The 23,049-nt window shown below is 39.1% G+C and overlaps 1 protein-coding gene across 50 annotated transcripts in view; it reads right to left on the bottom strand.

Annotated features, from left to right (window-relative positions):
* Positions 1 to 23,049, bottom strand: part of clasp2 (cytoplasmic linker associated protein 2) — a 58,522-nt gene that overhangs the window by 26,543 nt on the left and 8,930 nt on the right. For 40 of the 50 annotated variants that reach the window (XM_055218848.2, XM_055218849.2, XM_055218855.2 and 37 more), the window contains exons 7-19: positions 15,447 to 15,517; positions 8,462 to 8,608; positions 5,436 to 5,512; positions 5,195 to 5,287; positions 3,836 to 3,981; positions 3,414 to 3,549; positions 3,262 to 3,332; positions 2,761 to 2,820; positions 2,598 to 2,675; positions 2,336 to 2,503; positions 2,202 to 2,239; positions 1,921 to 2,085; positions 880 to 900 (exon numbers count right to left, since the gene is read on the bottom strand). In XM_055218848.2, coding sequence (XP_055074823.2) covers positions 880 to 900; positions 1,921 to 2,085; positions 2,202 to 2,239; positions 2,336 to 2,503; positions 2,598 to 2,675; positions 2,761 to 2,820; positions 3,262 to 3,332; positions 3,414 to 3,549; positions 3,836 to 3,981; positions 5,195 to 5,287; positions 5,436 to 5,512; positions 8,462 to 8,608; positions 15,447 to 15,517 — 1,271 coding nt within the window. Of the gene's footprint in view, positions 1 to 879; positions 901 to 1,920; positions 2,086 to 2,201; positions 2,240 to 2,335; positions 2,504 to 2,597; positions 2,676 to 2,760; positions 2,821 to 3,261; positions 3,333 to 3,413; positions 3,550 to 3,835; positions 3,982 to 5,194; positions 5,288 to 5,435; positions 5,513 to 8,461; positions 8,609 to 9,488; positions 9,718 to 15,446; positions 15,518 to 23,049 lie in introns of those variants that run through there. The other 10 variants (XM_055218850.2, XM_055218870.2, XM_055218856.2 and 7 more) reach the window with 3 other exon arrangements.

Here is a 23,049-nt window from a genome sequence, read left to right as displayed (position 1 = left end):
ATGGTCTTGTGTCTCATTCACTCACAAACACATCCACTCAAACATTGACTGTCAACAGAACCTGTCCAGTGATGGGAAAGAATGAATGTTCAAATTAGAGGAAAGATGAATGAATAAGAAATGGAGAGAATAGTAGGGGTATCAGATCAGTAAAGGAGTCACAAGATGAAAGCCATCTTGCAATGCCACTAATCACCAGCAGAGAGAAACAGCAGCACTACACTACACACAAAAAGCTGCTCCACCCATTGTATATGAAAAATATTGGGTTTTGATTATACCTGAAAGCATGGAAACTACAACTACACCTATTTATTGATGTCAACATGAATTCGAAATTAACCCTGTTTACTTAAAACACGTTTCTGACCTCACTGTAAATTATTCATATTTGTTTGTTTGCTTGTATTGTTTCAGTCCTCACGGTCTTCATTCAAAGCATAATAACTTTTTTTTTGCTTATGTAAAGATAGTTCAGCCAATGGCTGAGTTTTACCCCCCATCCAATCACCTGTTACATAAACCCAAATAAAAAGAACATCTGTAGTATTCGCGGTCTTGTATGTTGCATCTGTCTGACGGCCGGCTGCCAACTCTTTGTTCTTTTCTCATTAAACGTGTTGTTTTAAGCTGAAATACAGAATAAACAATATAGAAGCAAAACATGTTGGACTCACAACATGTTTACTTCAACACTAGGCATAGTTCGATATGGACACACCAAAATACAAAGTCATTGACTCAAATAATACCAGCATAATGTGCGAGCTATGTGAGACCAATATAAAAAGACTAAGAGAAGGTGGGGGTGGCAAGCAAGAAGAGAAATACAGAGAAGGTGAGGTGAAGAATGAATGAGCAAATGGCAGATGATCTTACCATCCTTATCAGAGGCATCATCTTAAGCCAAAGACAAGAGATAGATAGAGAGAGAGATAGAGAGAGAGAGATAGAGAGACGGAGAGAGAGAAAGGAGCACAGCAAACCGGTTAGAACGAAAGACACAAACATACACTCGCCACAAAATTACACATGAAAACAACCACACTCCCACACGTTACTTTTGAAGAGTTTAAAGGATTAGTCCATTTTCCTTAAAAAAAATCCAGATATCTACTCACCACCATGTCATCCAAAATGCCGATGTCTTTCTTTGTTCAGTCGAGAAGAAATTATGTTTTTTGAGGAAAACATTTTAGGATTTTTCTAATTTTAATGGACTTTAATGGACCCCAACACTTAACAGTTTAGAATTGCAGTTTCAAAGGACTCTAAACGATCCCAAACGAGGCATAAGGGTCTAACTAGCGAAACGAAAAATAAAATAATAAAATATGCTCTTTTAAACCACAACTTTTTGTCTATCTCCGGTCCTGTGACGTGCCAGCGTGACCTCACGTAATTGCGTAATGCCGTGGAAAGGTCACGTGTTATATATATGAAACGCACATTTGCGGACCATTTTAACAATAAACTGACACAAAGACATTACTTAGTATCATTCGACATACAACAACGTCGGAACGGTCCTCTTTCAACACACTTGTAAACACTGGGTCGTAGTTTCTCATTCGTCATCCGTGACCTCTTGACGTGATGACGTATTGCGTGAGGTCCTTTAAAACTGCAATTTTAAACTGCATTAAAACTGTTACGTGTTGGAGTCCATTAAAGTCCATTAAAATAAGAAAAATTCTGGAATGTTTTCCTCAAAAAACATAATTTCTTCTCGACTGAACAAAGAAAAACATCAACATTTTGGAAGACATGGTGGTGAGTAAATTATCTTTTTTTTTTTTTTTTTAAGAAAATTGACTAATCCTTTAAGAATTTTTCTATGCAGGTTGGTACTGTGCTCGGTGTGAGACGTATACCACATTTCTGCTAATATATCATGCAAGAATAGCACGTTGCTCCTACCAAGAGATGCGTACGATCCAGGGGCCAACGATGTCGGAACTCGCCCCGCCCCTACCGTCTTTCCGGCATGTCTCGCTTTGGCACCTGCGGCCGCGTTAACATCCACATCGCTACGAGAACGCTGCAAAGAGCCTGGAGATCCAGATGTCTTTGAGTTTGCCGGCACTAGACAAGAAACAAAAGAATGAAAAAATATCTTGGTCTTTACGCACAGAAAAAAACAACCGCTACTTTTTTCCTAGTGAACCTGTGACAAATAAATACCAAATACTATCTCTTACCTCTGCCAGGAGTAGCTGACCACTTTGACAGTGGCCGACTGGGGAAAGAAAGAAAACCAAAAGAGTCAAAACTTTCATTGTTCAACTGTTCGCTGATGGTTTGTTGGTTAATGACACGAGTGAAATATTCATACTTAAGGCTTTCTTGAGAGCTGGAGGACGAGCGATCGGACTGAGGGAGAGACGCCACACTGCCCGAGCTCTTAAGAAATGACTGAAGCGTCTTCTGATAGGAGGGTTCTAATGAGTTATACAGAGAGTCTGCATCCCCGGGGAAATGAGCCCGCAAACCCCAGTACGCCCTGAGGCGGAGAGAGAGACATGAAATACAACACAACAACAGCAAAATGCATGTAATATGATACTCATTTTTTTTTGCAAGATGGCAGAACTCACTTCCTGGCCTCCACTCGAGCCTCTGAATCTGCATCTCTGATTCCCTTCCTAATGCTTTCCACCATCACTGCTGTATGCCTGACACATAGAGTAAGAGCACAGTTAGGTACTGTAAGTGTTGGCCTGTCAACACCTCTACAGGGATGTTGTGTTGTATGTGTACCTCTCTAGAGAGTGAATCTGCCATTCCTGCAGCAGAAGATCTAAGAACTCATAACAGCGCCTGGAAGACAGAGAGAAAAATCAGGTTGGGTGCTACACCTGCGCACCAAGGTCGACCTGCTGCAAACTAAGTGCTCTTCCGCCATACAATATAGTTCTCATTTTTAATCTGCTTAAAAAAACACTTTATTTTGTGCCGCCAAACTTACTTGTGTAACTAGTCATGTAACAGTCTTTAAATAGGGAAAACATGAAAGTGTCATTCATTCATCATTCATCCGTTTGGATCCTAAGGAATGAATGGGGCTAGGCTAAGTTCTAACACATTCACGACGCGCTGTACAGGGTTTAAGTGCACGCATAGAGGGATGGGTATGTATTAATACATCTAAGTTGAGAAGAACATAGTAAAATATTGAAAAACGGTGGTGTTTGTTTTCCTGTAAACAACATTGCACATGTCGCTGTGATCCTAATGCATAGCAACATTTTGGCATCTCACCTTCTGACCGCCACAGACTTCGACGTGCAGTTACTAGTGATGAGAGGAATCAGCCGTGGGATGTGAGTGTGCTAAAAAAGCAAAAAACATATGAAGTCAAAACACGGACAAAGCACAGTCAGACAGAATGGACTCGTGGCGGCATTTCTTACCCGAATGATAATGCGTATGGCCGCTGTGCCGGATGTGGCCATCACTTTGGCACAGTTAGGGATGAGATTGAAGAGCACAGGAACAATCGCTTCTGCTCCATGATCAAACTTATTCCCCAATATTGTAGACAGGTGTCTGCACAGACACAAATATAGCGTACAATGAATAAATAGTTCATCCATAAATATGAAAAACCAAGCTCAAGTACTTTTTGTAATTGACTGTTTTATACATAAAATCATCCAACGTAAATGTAAAGAACATTTAACCTTACTATCTTTAATATTGACAGAGTAAGGCCATGTCAAAGACTGAAATCAAACCTTGATGCTCCAAATCTCATAATTAGATTATAAGACTTGAGCCTGGATTTCACACACAGGGCAACAAACTGATTTTAAGATGCTGATTTGACACTTACGCCACCGTGATGCAGGCCTCTCGCACCACCTGTGATCGCAGGTCTTTAGCAGACAGCTTGAACGCCCCGTCCAACAGGCGCAGGTGCTGGTAGAAACAATCATAGTCTGTTGCTCCGGCAACCAGCAGCGATCGGATTTTCTTCAGCTGGGTGAGGGGTAAGACCACATCAGAGCGGGTTTACCATAGATGAATGACAATGCATAGGCAAAACTACATAAAAGCCAGAAAACTCTGAAAGAAGTCTAAGGCTTACATGTTTTTTTTTTATGTTCAAGCCTTTGAAAGTGAAATTTCCCAAAATGTAAATAAAGCCCAATTGGTTATCACAAAGATGACTTTAGGTCTAGTGCAACCCAATGTCATCACCTCTTGAACTTTGACTGTTTCTCATGGGAAACACCAATACTGTTTGCCAACCACCACATTTCACCAAATATTTATTCAGGAGACTCAATAGCTTGACAAAGCAATAAGGAGACTGCGTCACGCTTTGAGTGAGGAGTGGGTCAAATACTTAAAGGAAAACAACACAGTTTTTCAACATTTTACAATGTTCTTACCTCAACTTAGACGAATGAATACATACCTATCTTTAATCCATGTGTGCACTTAATTTTTGTACAGAGTGTTGTGAATGTGTTAGCATTTAGCCTAGCCCCATTCATTCCTTAGGATCCAAACAGGGATCAATTTAGAAGCCACCAAACACTTCCATGTTTTCCCTATTTTAAAGTATTCAGTAAGTATGCTGGCACAAAATAAAAAACGTGGCAATCTTTTAAGCGAATAAAAAAGGAATTGTATGGCGAAAGAGCACTTAGTTTTCAGCACTTCGATCTCAGACGCTGTAACATTGACAGAAGTTTGAACGAGAGGAAGAGTAGTGGTGATGTTACTGCATGCCGAGGGCGAAGTGCTGCAAACTAAGTAATCTTCCACCATACAATATAGTTCTCATTTTTATCTGCTTAAAAAAATCGCCACGTTTTATTTTGTGCCACCATACTTACTCATGTAACAATCTTTAAATAGGGAAAACATAGAAGTGTTTTGTGGATTCATAATTCATGCCTGTTTGGATCCTAAGGAATGAATGGGGCTAGGCTAAATGCTAACACATTCATGACACGCTGTACAAAGATTAATTGCACGCATTGAAAAAAATATGTATTCATTTGTCTGAGTTGAGGTAAGAACATAGTAAAATATTGATTTCCTTTAAGTTTATTCATGTTGTACGTGGTGACGGAAGTCCTGCCTTTCACTTAAAGAACCAATCATCAACCAATAAACACAGATGGTTCTCTGTGGGAGGGGCTCTATACAGAGGTGCATGAGGGACTTTGGTTGTACTCACAGCGGTGACTCTATGGTCCCAGTCGTGTTTATCATCGGATAGAACCTCACGAATTTTGTTCAGATTATCCTCCAGGTCCCGTGTGGAGTAAATCTATGAGACAGGCAGAGAGAGAGAGATGAGAAAGACATAAAAAAACTTCCTTTGATCAAAAATCATTAAACTTGTGAAAGTAAGAAGTAGATGCAAACAGGAAGCAATTCAGTGACACCTCATTTAAATGCAAGAGTCTGCGTCTTACCTGAACAGTGGGGACGTCTGTGAACGCTTTAATAAAATCTTCTTCATCCACAGCACCTGCCCCCTCTTTAGAGACACCTGCAACACACATTGTTCACATCTTTTAAACACACAAACACTGAAAGTTCAATTTATTCATGGTCAGTATGTGGATGAATCCAACTCCAACTTCTGTAGGGGTGTGTCTCAAATTCTCAATCACACCAAGAGACAACTAACTGACAGTTGCAGTCATTTCCATAGAAACTGAGCACAATGATGTGTTTCCATGGCAACAATTGCATTGCTACCCCAAAAGGGAGGGATGCTGTGTGTTTATATGCATTTCTATGTAAATGGTGAACTGAAGACTAAATGAAATCTAAGACGTAGAATATTTGAACAGGTAAAACAAGCCTTCACAGGCTGCTAATGTCTTACAGGACAGGAAACTCGACCTATGCATTAACGTGTCTCAGTCCTAATGGACTTCCTGTCCCGATGTAATTGAAAGATCAATCTTAAGGCTTGAAGTGGGAGTGGCCACATCAAAGCTTCAAGAATCAGTCAAACAGTCTTAAAAAAACATTTAAAGCACTCAGGTAAGACCTTTTTGAAACTGAAAGCTAAACCCAATAGTGAACCTCAGCACAAATGTCAATCCATCAAGAAGTGCTGATACAAAGAGCCAATCACACATTAAAAATGTTTGGGTGTTTGTAAAAGCTTCTTGCTCTTAAAGTGTCTTTGCTATATGAAACACATGTGCATCATCATTGTGGGTGGTTGCCAGGGTGTTGCTATGCAGTATCCCAAGGTATGTGGTTACTTAAGTGGTTGCCAAGTCTTTATGGTATTCTGGTGGTTGTCTAAATGGCTTAGGTACTCCTTCAATATAAATCTATTTATTTTGTAACCCTTTACACACTGCTAGGTAAAACACTTGATCATTTTAAAAGTAAGGAAAGTGACTCTCTGTAATATATATATATATATGACATGGGCCACATTTACACTGCATGTTTGAAGTGACTCTTCATGTGGCACAAATCGGATATGATCCACAAATGTGTAAGCAAGAAAAGGGTGAATAGATTCTTATATTCTCAGATTGGTTTCAGGCCTCAATCATCGGATATGATACTATATTTGTTTATATTTGTGAAAATGCAGACATTTTAAGGTGCTTTTAAAAGATAATGTAAGCAGGTCATAAAAAAATTGGATATAGTCAACAAATCGGAATTGGGCATCAAGATCTGCAGTGTTAATCCAGCCTTAAAGTATCACGTCCATAGAACAAACAGCGTGGGATGGGTTGAACAACAATATCTAAAACTTACGGTCAAGAGTTTGTTCAAATCTGCATGAGCAACAGTACTAATAGTACTTGCCTTAAATATCACTAAAACACACTGAAAGTACAACTCATTGTTTTCCTCAAATAGTGGAAAAAAATAAGCAATTTTTGTGACATTGATCCAATACAGGCACAAGTCCCAACTCAAAGCAATAAATATGACTCAAAGGCAAAAAGGATTTGGCAAAAGGCAAAAGCCTGGAAATAAATACTTTAAGTCTTCATTCTTCAAATGTTTTTTTTATTTTGGACTCCCTGAGAAGCTACAGAAACAGATATGAGAGTTGGACTGTCTGATCAGTGAACCATCAATCACAAGCCTGTAAACTCAGCCATCAATCAACACAAAATCAGATTTTGGAGGTACTGCAGAAATGAATAAACGCAGCCAGAAAAACTCATAAATCATATTTTTGTGATATGTTTTTAGACTGACTGTTTTAATTTTAACATTGCATGTTCACATTGCTTAACAAAAACTTTATCAAAGTCTAAAGCAGTGATCTTCACTATTTTTTTCATGAGAGCCACATTGATAAGTCAGAGTGAATAGGAAAGCCGCTTTTACCGCAAAGTATCAAAAGTTACATCCGTCATAAATAGCATGCCTGCTTATCAATCAACAAGGGCGAATCATTCTTTATCATTTACCTCATTTTGTAACTGAGACAAGATGATTTCCCTTAAAGGGTTAGTTCATCCAAAAATGAAAAAAAGGTCATTAATGACTCACCCTCATGTCGTTCCAAACCCGTAAGATCTCAGTTCAACTTCGGAACACAGTTTAAGATGTTTTAGATTTAGTCCGAGAGCTTTCTGAACCTCCATTAAATATTTATGTACGGTACATTTGTTGAAGCATCGAAAATACGTTTTGGTCCAAAAACAACACAAATGACGACTTTATTCAGCATTGTCTTCTCTTCCGGGTCTGTTGTAAATCAACATTAACCACAATTTAGTGATGCTGCTGACGTACGATGCTGCTGACATGTTATCTGGTGCACCCGAGCTATGTTTACAGTCTGAGGGAGACGCACGCTGTATTAACGCTATTCTACATTGTTTGTATTTTGGTATTGCTGTATTTTTTAAAATGTAAAATGGTGTGCAAGTGTGCATGTCGCGGATGTCCTAATCCCTCAGACTGTAAACGAAGCATTACGAGTCATTAATGACATCATTTTTGGATGAATTAACCCTTTAAATGACAAAAACTGGATTTTAATGCTAATCCTTTTTATAAAATGCATATGCAGTGCCCACTGAACCACTAAGGGGTCACCTTTCTCTTTATTTTATGCAGCACTGCGCAGAACGACAGTACTGTGCCGCGAGAGCAATTCGAAAGCATAACAAGCCGTATGATCTCACGGTACTTTGATGTCATATGACAATTGCTCTGTGCAAGCGCTGCATACGATTGGACACGCTTATCAATGTGCGTCTTGATATAATGCGTATGGTTTTCTAACAAAATTAGCGTCCGGAGCACAAAAGACAGAAAAAGCACATGCCTGCATGATCATATCACCGTATTATTTACGAGCCACAAATTAAAGCTTGTCGAGGCGCATGTGGCTAATGACTAACACTGGTATAAAACATTAATCTACACACCACACATGGAACACAGTGACCTGTACAAGTAATGAATTAAAGTGGATCTGTGTGTTGGGGTGTTTTACCTGTTTTGGGAGCTCCAGGGGCACTGGGTCTTCTGGAGCTGCTGGCAGACTCCGCAGGTTTCTTGGGTACTTTGGGCACTTTAAACGCAGCCTGAGCTGACGACGGCCTGCTGCCATCCACAGAGTCGTCATCGTCAAAACTACGATCTGAAAGAACCAAAACATAAATAAATCCCTTACCGCAATCTCAACTTAATGGAGGTAAATATGGAGCAGCCTCCTTTATCTCAGCAAGCAGAGTTAGCAGCACAAAAGTCATGGGTTTGATAACTAGGGAACACAGTCCTGTGGCTTTAAATAAAAAAATGTATAGCATGAATGCAGTATACGTTGCTTTGTATAAAAGATTCTGCCAAATGCTTTAAGATGTAAAATTTTACATCAAGAGACTTGCCCATGATCAGTAATAGCTTTGAGGTTAAATGCCAGTTATAAACTAAGTTCCCCAGTAAAAAAATTTGGTTAAATAATTTTTGGATTTACTGCACAAGGGTCAGCAAAGGCACATTTACTCTGTATCAGCTTACAAACCAGAAGTGTCTTGTATTCTTGTTCATGTGGTTCAATAATATGAACAATATCAAACAAAAAGGAAATCTGTTACAATTTATAAAACAAACAAAAAGAGCATCAATGAAACCAAAGCGCTTATATCCGATTACATCCCTACCACAATATCAGCTTTACTAATCAATGGCCAGCACATAACCAGTACCTATTACAGGCCTATGAATTACTCAATAGCAAACGCAGGAAGTATAACATTATAATCCGAATTACTTAAAACATTTACACAGACAAAGAGCCATGCCTGCACTCGGAGACTTCACAAATCCACCCACACAAGATAAGAATGTGCGGTTCTAGCGATAACAGAAAGGCTAGAAAAACGCATACGGCCCGGTTATCTCATCTACTGGTACCCGGGTGCTTAAAACAACTAAAATCTCGAAAGCGAGAGCAAACATTACCATTCGATGCTAACATACATCAATTAAAATATGTACATTCTTGCGAAGGCACTCACAATCACAGATGCGTTTGCAGATGAGGCGCCTCATGCCTGAAGGCGGGCGTGGCTCTCTCTCGTATCCGAGGCAACACCCAAGACGCTGCTCACATGACAGCAGTTCTCACGGCGGCAAAATATTAATAGACGAATCATCAGCAAGGCATACAACAACACCGTTTACAGAAACCGCCACCCAAAAGCTGGTCGGCATCTTTTCTCTCTCTCTCTTTCAATTAGTCTCTCGCTCCTTCCCCCGCTCACCTCCTTTCTCCCTCAGCCTCCTCCATCATCACTCCCTCGCACTTTGCTCAGTGCTTTCCACCCCTCCTTCGCAAAACCCAAAGAAACCAATCAGGAGAGTGATGACATCATCGACAGCCAGCCAGTGAGCTTTGAGGATGCTTCTTGCATGTAAATGGTCTCTTTTTAGTCTGGAACTCAAGCTAAGCTATTTAGCATCCAACTATCTGATGATATAACACTGGCAAAAAATAAATATGCAAAAATAAAAAATACAGCTTCACAGCTAAGATGCGATTTTTTGTATGCATGCTAGCATGTTTGTGGGCATTGTGAGTCGATAACTATGCCAAAGAGGCTGACTGCGTTGACACATTATGGATGCTGACCCCACTAGCGGAGCTGAATGGGCCCTGTGTGCCTGCGTATGTGTTTAGCATTATTAGCATAGTAGCATAACACGCCCTTTGTTCAGACAGGAGGGCGTGAACAACAATCCAACAAGAACGAGCCAATGATGAGGGAAGAGCGAGCCAGATCAAGAGAGCATGAGGGAGAAAAAACAGAACAAAACAGCAACAGGAAACTGGAGACAAAAAAGTGGGCACAAGAGAGAAAAGGCAAGGACCGAGAGAGAGAGAGAGCAAGAGAGAACGAGAGAGCGAGACATAGAGAGAGAGAGACCAAGAGAGACAGAGAAAGCCGTTTCCATGACAACAAAAGCAGCCCACATCAGGTGAGATCAAAATAATAATATTAAAAGCCCCATGAGCCTGTATGGCTCCAGTTTGTCTACCCAAAATCCAGAAAGGGTAAAAAAAACTACATTTATTTACGAAAACATACTTAAAATTATATTTAAAAGCTTCATTTAAGACACCCACATGTAAATCTGTATTACCCATTAACAAAGCTGTTTTTGAACTGACACACAAGACGTCTGATGCTTCAGTCCATCGGCCAAGCAGACACTGTTAATGGCTGATAAATCCCAAAACGGCCATATATTGCCTGACTACCGCTACTAGACACAACATTTTGACACATTTCCAAACCAAGACTGACCTGGAAACACACATACTCGCTGACAGCCATATCTGTCACTTGCAGGGACATAATAGGGTTATTGCATTTACCAGTGCATGTTGAAGAATATTGACGTCTGAGCCACTTTGTTCATTCGGTTACCTCACTGGCCATTTAATCTGGTTTATGGATTACGTAGGGCAAGGAGTGAAGCCGTTTACTGCAAAACAAACACACAGCGAGCAGCTTGTGCCATACGTTCACCAGAACATACTCGGAGCGTAAGTACTCTAATGCTTTTAAAGACCACTTCATTTATAGCACTTCAATTTCGAGGGCAAAAACCGAAGAGTCTGATAATGGGTAGCAGCAGCAATGAGATGCCCTAGAAACAGGGTCACGCTTAAATTCCCAAAGGACAAAACCCCCTGACGCAGAAACCAATACGAATATCAAAGAAAAAAACAATATCACTTAACTTCATCAAGCAAGTACAGAAATATCTGCATCTGTTTTTGCAAAAGCAAACCTTATATAAAATTTGCACTTTCCAAAATCTCTCACAAACATCTTTTTTAAGCACTTTTAAGCTACTCCAACAAAAAAGTGTAAGGTATACTAAAAGCCTACTGCACACAACCAATAATCATCCAAACTAAATACAATATTGATTTAATACAACCAACTCACCATCTCCATCATCACCAACAGACATGGCTGCAACACGTCTGAGAAGTGGCTCTTTCACCCTCTCCTCTCTCTCTCTCTCTCTCTTTGTGTCACGCTGTGTCAGAGTAAAGCCGTGACAGGCACTGCTCTCTCTCTATAACCCTCTCCTCACAGCGACTGCTGGCAAACCCAGATTTGGCACAGAAAAAAAGTCTTTGAATGTCCACTTTTCATTCCTTTGCCAGATTTAAAATAACACTGACGAGGAAGCTGGCTACATGGCGATCGACCCCTTCCTGTTCTTATATCGAAAATTGGCAAGAAACATCTTGTGGTACACAGCCAAGAACGAAAATCAGTTTACACTTTTGGAAGTTCACCAATACCGAATAAGAACCATTGTTGAAAAGTGTTGGTGTGAACGATCAATATGTTTATGTGGTTTGATCCATGTACCCATCCACAGCAACATGATAAAAAATTAAGTTTCATAATTATTATAGACAATGAGAAAATAATTGAGGGGGAAAACTCTTTAAGTGCATCTGACATGTGTTCTAGTAAATGAGCATTTTTTGAATCAGGCTCTTAGGCTTAGGTTCAGTCATTTCTGGGTGATTCTCATGAAACCATTGAAACACCACGGCACTAATGATTTTAGCTTTAAAATGTGTAATATAGTAACATTAAAAAGCATCAGAATTAACACAATACTGTGTTCTACCTTGCACAATGTGTGATTTCAACATAAGAATTTATAATGGTAAATTTTATCTCATTTTCTGATTAAATTCTCATTACCGCAATGTGTCCGGCTGTGTTTGAACATACGTTATGTTGTAATTTAATCAAATTAACACAAAAATATTAAGAAAAAAAAATAAATGGATGTTTTGCTAGACTACTTTAGATGACAGAAAAAATATTTACTGAATATTCATGTATAATAATAATGAAGAAAAATTAGGAAAATGATTTGTGTCCATGCCTGATGTTCTCATCCTCAGCAACACTTTTTGAGAACAGTTTAAGCACACATACAGAATTTTGATAAAGTTTGATTTTGAGTGACCAAGCACATGGACCAGTTACTTCAAGATGGCTACCAGGTAAGTTCATTTTTTTACAGTTAATTTGAAATATCGTCTTGTCGGAATGCTTACACGACATTTTGATTATCATTACCGCAACAGATGCTTATTAAATGTTAATTTAATTAATTGAAGCATAATACTTTGATTTTAAATGCATGTGCAGAATCTCCAAATTATGTTCTTTCAGGTTTGTCATGTCATTTTGAAAATATGTCAGTGTTGATGTTTTCTGACTGTTGCGGTAATGAGATTTTTTAGGACAAATTTTTTTAATTATGTTACAAAAAGTGTTAAATGATAAGTAAAAGTTTTTAAATTAATGTTCCCATTTACTCCAGACTTTGTTTTTCAATGTCTGGTGGGAAAAAAGTAAATTTAAGCAATTTTCATGCTTGACATTTTTAAAACCAAGTTTTCGTGAGAATCACCCTTCTATTTACTGGCATGAAAAAGGTTTTTTAGGGAATTACGGAGATGCCTTATTTAAAAAAAAGTGTAACTTTAGTCATTTCATTGGCATTTAAATGGGACATTTCAAAAGACTTGAAGATGTCAAAAAGTCTCTGGAGACCCCAGAGTACATATGTGAAATTCTAGCAAAAATGTGCTGTTTTGGGGTAAATGCGTGGTTGGATCGTGCAGATTAAGGGGCCGTATGTTCCCCTTCTGACATCACAGGGGAGCCAAATTTCAATAACCTATATTTTCAAATGCTTGAGAATGGTTCACCAAAACAAAGTTACTGGGTTGTTCTTTTTCACTTTTTATAGGTCGATAGAAACACTGGGAGCCCAATTAGAGCACTTAAACATGGAAAAAGTCAGATTTTCATGATATGTCCCCTTTAACAAATGTGACTGTCATTCGCTGCAAAACCCTCTAAGTGCATGCAAGCTTTTTTGGCAAAAACAATCCACTTCTTTGGACAAGTCATAGTAAACCGTTGCAAAATTACTAAAGATGCAACTAGAAACATTGCAAGTGATAAAAGTCAAAATGTAAAAATTAAGAAACTGAACCACAAATTAGGGGGCGCTGTAATCCATATAACTGCCACATTCGAGTTGAATTCAGGTCCAAGTACTCAGTCCTCAAGGGACCAAAGTTTGAATGTCAATCTCTTACGAGCACCTAGAGGACTTTGTTGGCAAATCCAGTAAACGCCACATCAATTTTCCAGCAATGCAGCATTTCTGAATTGCCCGAGGCCAGGATTTGAAGAGAAGGTATCTGATGAACGTATAATATGTGCCATTATCTCATTTTTGACAAAGGTTGCATTTAGCTGCTTTTGCATCTGAGCTCCTCGATAACAAAAACATTTACTGGTGTGCGTTAACACCAGACGCGGAAGAGGCGGCAAGTGCGAGTGATTTACATGTTAAGTCAATGCAAAAACGCAACTAAAAGTCCTGCGGCGTGGTAAATGCAAATGGCGCGGAATGCCCGAAAGGCGTGGCACGGATGGTGCGTTCCGCGCAAACTGAGCTTTAGCAGATTTTTGCGCCGCATTAAACCATCAGGAGCTTGCTCTAGCAGTATTGTGATTACAGGAAGCGAAACAAATAAAAACAATGGAGGACAATGCTCATCGCTACATGAGACATCTTCGTACTTTTACAGGAATTAAAAGGATCTTGTTTGGAAGAAAGTGAGTGAGGAGGTTGAACAATCTGTTAAGCTTACTCAATTTGAGCTATATAAGCCCCTCCCATGACGCAAATTCACGTGTGAATGTCTCAAATGACTAGAATTTCACACGCAACTTCCATGCGCGAATGAAGCGAGTAAACTCAAAATGTTCAAGCGTCCATCTACACGCGAATAGCGAGTTTTTGTCGCCTCTTCCGCATCTGGTGTGAATGCACGGTTAGAGGGGTATGTGCTGAACTATGAAGGGATTGATGATGCGTGCAGAGGAAGAATGCTGTTTTATAGGTGAAGCCTCAATGTTATGAAGACAAATATGCACCTAAAGTCTCTAATTTTGAGATTCGGTGCATCAAAGTTTGCATTAATTTCACTTTAATTTCAATCTTTGACCTTACTGAGTCAAAATCAAGGACATCAAGGTTATATTTTCACAGAATGTTTTTTAAATTACATAGGATAATTTTATGTAGAAAACAGCAAATGGCAAAAATTACGTTAGCTAGGTTTTCACAGGCAGGGTCACATATTTTAAGAGCCATGACAATTAATAACTTGGGTCAATTAGATGATCATTATTCAAATGAATAACATCTGAAACTCATATCTATTCATACAATATATTCTACCTCAAACACACAAAAAACTAATATAATTATTCAGCTAAAATCCATAGGAGCAGAGACAAGTCAACAGCAAACTACTAAACAACATTAACAAGAAAAGAGATTTGAATGCACGCAGCATCATAAACAGCAGCACATAGCCAACGACAGCCAAAGACCCAATAAAAACGTGTAACCTCATAATGTCACTGAATACAACAACAAACAACAGTATGCTGCTTTTAAACATATACACACAAACTGCAAAACACATTAATATACTGCTAGCAATCCAAACCACAACTAAATGTTGAACAGCACAGTGTGATCTGAAGAGAGATCCGGCTCTCCCATTATACAACATATGCCAAACACATCAAGATTTCCAAGGTCGTGGAAGTCCGACACCATTCCCCCCTTTTAGATTCCAGCACAGTAACCAATCACTTTAGGTTGACGTTAACCCTCAAGTAGAAGTTTATGCTAACGACAAACCAAAACACGAGGATTAGCATTCAGATGAATGTAGTTTCAGCTCTGGGCTCAGATGTCAAAGGCTTATCATGTCAGTAGTGCAGTTAAATACATTACAAAGCCTAATATTAGCATTGTAACTGAAGCGGAAACCACAGATGAGTGACGTAAACATGCAAGATACAATGCTTGCTAGCATGCTAAAGCTAACTTACCTTGACTCAGACTGAGAGCCATGTTCCCAGAGTTCAGTACTTCATCAAAACGGCTCAGAATAGTCTGTAACCTGAAAAAGCAAAACAGGGATAATTATTTATTGTCACAATGTTGTGTAATAAAACCGTGTATTCTATAAATCTTCACATCACTTTTTGTTTTTCCTAATGTATCAACCGTCTTCTTTACTACTACAGAAAGCTGCTTTGCAAAAATGCAAAATTGTGAAAAGCCTGAATTGAAACTGAATAGGAAAATGATGATACTTAAAATATGAGAGCTTAACAGACACTGAATAGTCATATTATAGTAAGTCTTTTATATTTCATAATACTAGCCAATAACCCATTTACATACGGATTTGGCAGATGCTTTTATTCAAAATCCGCCCTTACAAAGTACTTAAAGGATTAGTCCATTTTCCCAAAAGAAAAATCCAGACAATCCACTCACCACCATGTCATCCAAAATGCCGATGCCTTTCCTCCTTCAGTCGAGAAGAAATTATTTTTTTTGAGGAAAACATTGCAGGATTTTTCTCATTTTAATGGACTTCAATAGAGCCAAACATCCAATACCCAACTCAACACTCAACAGTTGTTTTTCAACGGAGTTTCAAAGGACTATAAACAATCCCAAACGAGGCATAAGGGTCTTATCTAGCAAACCGATTGTCATTTTTGACAAGAAAAATAACAAATATACACTTTTAAAGCACAACTTCTCGTCATGTAGATCCGGTCGTGATGCGCCAGCTGACCCCACGCAACACGTCATGACGTCAATAGGTCACAGAGGACGAACGCGAAACTCCGCACCAGTGTTTACAAGTGTGTTGAAAGAGGACCGTTCCTACGTTGTTGTATGTCAACTGATACTAATTAATGTCTTTGTGGCAGTTTATTGTTTAAAATGGTCCGCAAATGTGTGTTTTATATATGTAACACGTGACCTCCCTACGTCACTACGCATTTACGTTAGGTCGCGCTGGACCGGACCTAGACGAAAAGTTGTGGTTTAAAAGTGCATCTTTTTTATTTTTCTTGTCAAAAATGACAATCGTTTCGCTAGATAAGACCCTTATGCCTCATTTGGGATTGTTTATAGTCCTTTGAAACTCCGTTGAAAAAACCTGTTAAGTGTTAAGTATTAAATGTTGGGCTCTATTAAAGTCCATTAAAATGAGAAAAATCCTCAATTTCCTCAGAAAACATAGTTTCTTCTCGACTGAGCAAAGAGGGACATCGGCGTTTTGGATGACATGGTGGTGAGTAGATTGTCTGGATTTTTCTTTTGGGAAAATGGACTAATCCTTTAATAAACCTAAACCTCTTGTATATGCGTTCCTTGGGATTGAACCTATGACCTTTTAAGCACTGCAAAAAATGATTTTCAAGAAAAACATTTTTAGTATTTTTGTCTTGTTTTCAGTAAAAATATCAAAAAAAGATGCTTTTTCTTGATGAGCAAAATGACCCAAGAAAATAATTTAATAAATAATCAAATTTGAGTGGTTTTGTGCATAAAACAAGCAAAAAAAATAATAATCTGCCAATGGGGTAAGCAAAAAAAATCGTGAACATTTTTCTTAAACACTAAATTCAAGAAAAAATTCAAGAAAAATTTGCTTACCCCATTGGCAGATTTTTTGCTTGTTTTATGCACAAAATCACTTAAATTTTATATTTTTGGTCTAAAAACTAGACTTATTTTCTTGGGTCGTTTTGCTCAAGAAAAAGCATCTTAATTTAAGAATTTTTTAGATATTTTTACTGAAAACAAGACAAAAATACTAAGAATTTTTTTCTTGAAAATAATTTTTTCCAGCGTGATGGTCCAATGAGGAACATCACAAAGAACGCAACATCATCGTATGTCATGAAATGAAGTTTTGACCAATCCATCAAAGTGATGCTTCTTGCATATCACGTTCACAACCTAGTTAATCTTAAAAAGGTTTTTGAGGGTAAATTACTTATCAAACAACACTTTACAAGCATAAAAACAATGCCTTTGATTCATTTGTTTCCTAATACTTATGAATGTTCAATCCAAATATGTATTTAAGCAAACTTGAGACATAGGGTGAAAATGAGTTATGTATTAAAGTACTTTAGTATTACGGTACAAAACTAATAAACCAATATCACAGTTTAACAAAGTTAAACAGCGAGCAACAATTGACAGACATACACAATATTTAAATCACAGCCCACCAACGCCACACAGCTTGCACAGTTTGCACTTACACAGAAGTCTTAGCAATAATTACTACTCTTGATTTGTCAGCCGAACACAGCGTGACTATTTTCAGTACAACGGACAATTAAGAGGACACTGCAGTTCAATTACTGTCCCTCAAAGACCCAATGTATAGCAAAGCTGAAAAATAATGCTTGAATTGCACAATAAAATTTCAAGAAAGGTGCTCATCCGGGTTTCTTGAAATGGACAATCATGAAACGCTAACCTGAAATCACGTTTACGTTTCCCACATGCAATACGCATGTAGATGATGCACATCCAAGAGCACATGTCAGGTGCATGTGTGCATGCTCCACACACAAAACATCAATCCCTATTATCACAAGCAATTTCTGCTCTCTTTCCAAAATGGAGGCACTGAGAAATAGAAAAAGAATAAACAGCTGAGAATGAAAAGAGACATGCGACAGGGACAGCGTGCGGGGTCCCACCCACCTGCTCAGACATACTGCCCTTGATCCGTGTACGAGGAAAGCTGACTTCTTCCCGATTGCTGCGTGCCAGCTGCGTGTGGCAAAAAACGACGAAACTGTCAACGGCGCGTGTATGCGTGCGCTAGAAAAAGGCAGCGCTAGGATTCAGCTCCCCTTTACATAACCTCCTGTCTGGAACACACACCAGGGGGAGGGGCTAAAGCTCAAAAGCTCAGAGACAGGGCTCCCAACCCCTCCCCCTCCAGGCATGGACACACTCGGGCACCCTTCCCTCGCTGACAAACCCCCCTTAGACATCTTGGCTTGGTTCAGTCGGTTCAGATTGCCCCCTTGGTCTTCTTGTTTTGACTGACATGGCCCCCCGCTTGCAGCCACGTCCTTTCAAACCATGTCCATGTCAACAATATGCATGTCCTGTCTTGTACCCACTATCTCGCTTTCATGAGTGTAAAGCTGGCACTGCATTACATTTTTTTATATACAGTTGCTTTGAGGGTTTTTCAGGACCCTGTCTGCTCCCCCAGCCCCCTGGTTGCGGATATCAGATCATTTCAATGTTATGTGATGCAACCAGACTGCAACGGCTTAGAGACAAACAGTACTGGCCCTCTCAAAATGACACAAAAACAGACAAACGAGTGTTAAACGTGTTGACTGATCAATCAGTATCAGACAACATTGTCTTGATTTATATTCTAACTTTCTGACAGTGTGCTATGCTTTAGACAAAAAAATCTTTATATTTATCATGCTTAAGACAAAAAAATCTTTATTTATCATGCTGGCATGTGAGTGAGACCCATGCATCTTATTCTACCAAGTTTTTGAATGGAAAATGCATCTTGTGATTCAACACCTAAGAAATATCTCCAATTATGGTCAGATAAACCAAAAACATCCCTGTGCCAAACATTCCACGGGAAAAAAATGCACAAAATGCATTATTTCTTAACAATATCCTCATTCAAGTTGCTGACATGAGGTATTGTCTGAAATAGCTGTGTCAGTCAGTCATAAAGTCACACACCAGACAATCTGACACATCGTATCTTTACTATGGAAACCAGGCTGAAAATATAAAACGTGTGGCTCCTTCCAGACACCATACAGTTAAGTCTTTATCAAAACATCTGGACTATGTGAAACATGAGTCACTTTGTGTGTATATATCTCAGATCAGACCTTAAAATCTGGGAGCGTAAAACTGTAGATAGAAGAAAAACATTTCTCCAAATTACATTAATGTATAACATGTAATTCTGCAGCTCGTCTGGTAGATAGATCATAACAATAGCAATGCCAAAAGTTTGATTCCCAGGCAAGGCACACACTTATAACTGAATTCACTTGTTGCTTTGGAAAGCAGCTGTCACAATGCATAAATGTAAATATAAATGTACACATAAAAAACTTAAGCGTCTTGCATTTAAAAGTGTTCCTGAAACGTTCAAGATGTGGCCAATGGAGTCTGTCCAATTGCCTGAAGCATCTTACATCAGACAGAGAGGAATGCGGGAGCATTAGACAGTCATTCGATTCTCATTTTATCACAGATCAACATAACGCACTGATGCCTGCAATATTTCATAGGATTACAAGGAATCCTATATAAAATATTAAGTGTAGACAGGATTTATGCTTTTTCACCCTTCTGTAACTGGAGACCTCACGGTGTTGTTTAAGTTTTTGCTGTGTATCCAACTACCAGACAGAGTAACTAATTTCTTTGAAGTTCAAAACCGCAATACTGTAAACAGAAGTACAGTAACAGGAATACACTTCATACATACATAACACAAACGTCTAACGCTGCACCTACCACTTTACCTTCATTCAAAGTTTTACCCCTCAAGGCAAAAATTTGCAAATGTTTAAAAAAATGACTTTAAGCTTCGTTCACTAAAAATGAAAACTGCTGTGAATTTATTCACCCTCAGGTCACCCAGGTTGTAAGTAATATTGTTTTGTCAGTCAAACAGTAAAGAAGATTTTAAGCTGAAATCACGGTTCTCGTGATTTATAACGTAAGTCCACAAATAACAGTTCTTTTAAAGGTAAAAAGCAGATCAATCTGTGCAAAAAACAATGTTATTTACATTAATTTATATCATAAGGCCATCATTCGGAGTATGCGACAGTAATGTGGCAAGGAGGGTGCATTTGACACAGCGCTTAATCTAAAGGCACCACATAAAGGGTAATCTTAGATAATGAGAAAATGCCATTGTTTTTTTATTACTCCATTCGCCAAGTGAAATCTGTATATTGTAATAGTGCTCTTCCACTGCATAGTACAGCTTGGTACGGCTCATTTTTGGAGGGTTTCCACTGTGTACCTATTAACTGGTACTTTTTTAGTACCACCTCAGTAAAAGGTCACGTTCTTCCTGATCCCATTTTTCAAACTTTAGTTAGTGTGTAATGTTGCTGTAATAGCATAAATAATAACGGCAAAATGATAAAGCTCAAAGTTTACTGCCAGGCGATATATTTTCTTTACCAAAATTCCACTTTCAACGCCTACAGCGAACGTTTGGTTTGGATTACAGCCCTCTACTTCCCGGTTAAATGACGTCAAAGCAAGAGTGTTTAACTAAACTCCGCCCACAGGAATGCACCCTGAGGGGCCAGTCACACCAAAAACGTTTAGGGCAGTTGCAGGCGTCTTTTTTGAATGATATTCTATGGGCATGGAGCGTTTGCGCGCTGTTTATGCGCGCCGAGCGCCTTGCGGTTTTTTGCCGCCTGCCGCGCAGGCGTTTTTGAAGGAGCGCTGAGGGCGGAAAAGCGCCCGACGTCATTCGAGTCTTTCCATTGTCCAATCGAATGAGGGGAGAGGCGGGACTTACGTTGTGGTGAGGGATGTTTACAGTTGCTTTGAAGAACCGGACTCCACTCGCTCACTCTCTCCTGCGTGTATGTGCACCTCTCATCCTCAAACAAGGTCAGAGCAAGCGCCCTCTTTTTAAAATTTCTGCTAATATGACAGTTAACAGCAAAAGAGCGCTCACGCTTCAATATTTGATTGACAAGACAGCTGACTCGGTGGTTGCTTAGCAATATGAAAAGCCACGTCGCACTGCTCTTTTTTTATAAAAAAGGCAGTGCGTCGCGCCTTGCGTTTGCAAGCGTTTAAAGCGCTTTTGGTGTGACTGGCCCCTGAGTCAGCTCAAACTGCTCTGGCTAAGCTAAGCTGCTGTCGAATCACAACACACTAAAGAAGCTACACAATCAGAACTCGTTACGTATTTCTGAAGGAGGGACTTCATAGAACAAGAAAGACATCAGCTCATTTTTAAGACAGCTGTATAGCGATAAGGAAGTTGTGTGAAATATTAGGGATGCACGATATATCGGCTGACATATCGTTATCGGCCGATAACTGCTTATTTTTAATATTATCGGTTATCGGTCTGATAGCAAAATTAGGCCGATAAATGAAAGCTGATAAATGATGGATTATTTTGGTTTGTTGAACCACTTCACTTGCTCATTGCTGGCCATGTGGAGTTTTGATTGGTGCTTTCTGTGACATAGCACGAAGACGACACGTGTTAAGAAGAGTATGCGTCTAGAGCAAAGACAAGATGTCCGCGGTCTGGGAGTTTTTCATTGTGAAAATAATATGAATATTTATCTGCCTTTATATATCGGTTATCGGCCAACATTTCCATATCGGTGCATCCCTATGAAATATACTGAGTTTTTTACACGTGAAAGGTGAACATGTTATATTGCGCACTGTAAACACAATCAAAGCTTCAAAAACACAGGAAGAACGAGACCTTTAAGGTTCTAAGCGAGCCATACAGACACTTAACATGAAATAAACACTGCAGATCACTGATTGTTCAGGGAGAATCGTCACTGTCATTGCTAATGCAAGATTAGCTTAGCCTTGTGCACCGTCGAGCAAATAAAGTGATGTCGTCATCTACGAATTCCCAAATTCCCATTAATGCCCAGAATCAAAAATGCCATTCCATCAATATGCTCCATTGCTTTGGTGTTATGCGTTCGTTGTCACGGCAATTGGAGGCAGCGCAACTTCTCTGAAGCGGTACTAAACTGCAGTGCAATGGCAAACCGAGCCAAAGTAAAGTGAGTAGAGTGTAGTCGTACCACGACAGACGCTATTACTTCTGCATTTGTCCACGACACTGTTGTCATGTGGTTTTTACGTCAGTAAAGGCGGTAACAAAGGGTAACGTGGATATTAACGTCATTTACAGGCGACTGCACTGCCCCGTGTAACTGTGTAGGGAAGCAATTTTCTCATAATTTACAAGTAGTTGAAAACATTATAGATATTGTTAGTAATCAGCTGGACAAAATATATAACACCGGACTAGTGGTTTTTGGATATTTTACTGCAAATATCTTACAAATTGTACTTTTAAAGGCGCTCTAAGCGAATCTGTGCGACATCACTTCTTGTTGACGTTTGACGTATTGTGAAACAAAACAGAGCGTAGCTAACTCATGCCCCCTCCCTTGCATGCTTTCTGAACAAGTTATTAATGCGCCCAACCCCCCCCTCCCTTCTTGTTGTTTATTGGCTGGAACACATTTGTTATGTTTCCTGGTTGCAGGTTTGACCACTATGCTTAAGTTGCAGTTTGCGGAGCCTGGGCTGTCTACAGAGACCGCAATTTTTACAGTGTGTCTAGGGGACAGGCAGCTAGCAGTTAGCGAGGAGATGTTAACTGTATGAAACAAAAAATGTTTTATAGCCTAAAACGTGCAAATTTGCTTAGAGCACCTTTAATAAGACATCAGTGTCTTATTAAGTCACCTTTTTCAATATTTTACTATGTTCTAACCTCAACGTAGACAAATTAATACATAAATACCTTTTTTCAATGCGTGCACTTAATCTTTGTGGGGAGCGTTGTGAATGTGT

Source organism: Misgurnus anguillicaudatus, chromosome 20 (assembly GCF_027580225.2).
Source record: "Misgurnus anguillicaudatus chromosome 20, ASM2758022v2, whole genome shotgun sequence".
Lineage (NCBI taxonomy): Eukaryota > Metazoa > Chordata > Actinopteri > Cypriniformes > Cobitidae > Misgurnus > Misgurnus anguillicaudatus.
The sequence above is the reverse complement of the archived record's forward strand: the minus strand, read 5'-3'. Positions and strand labels throughout refer to the sequence as shown.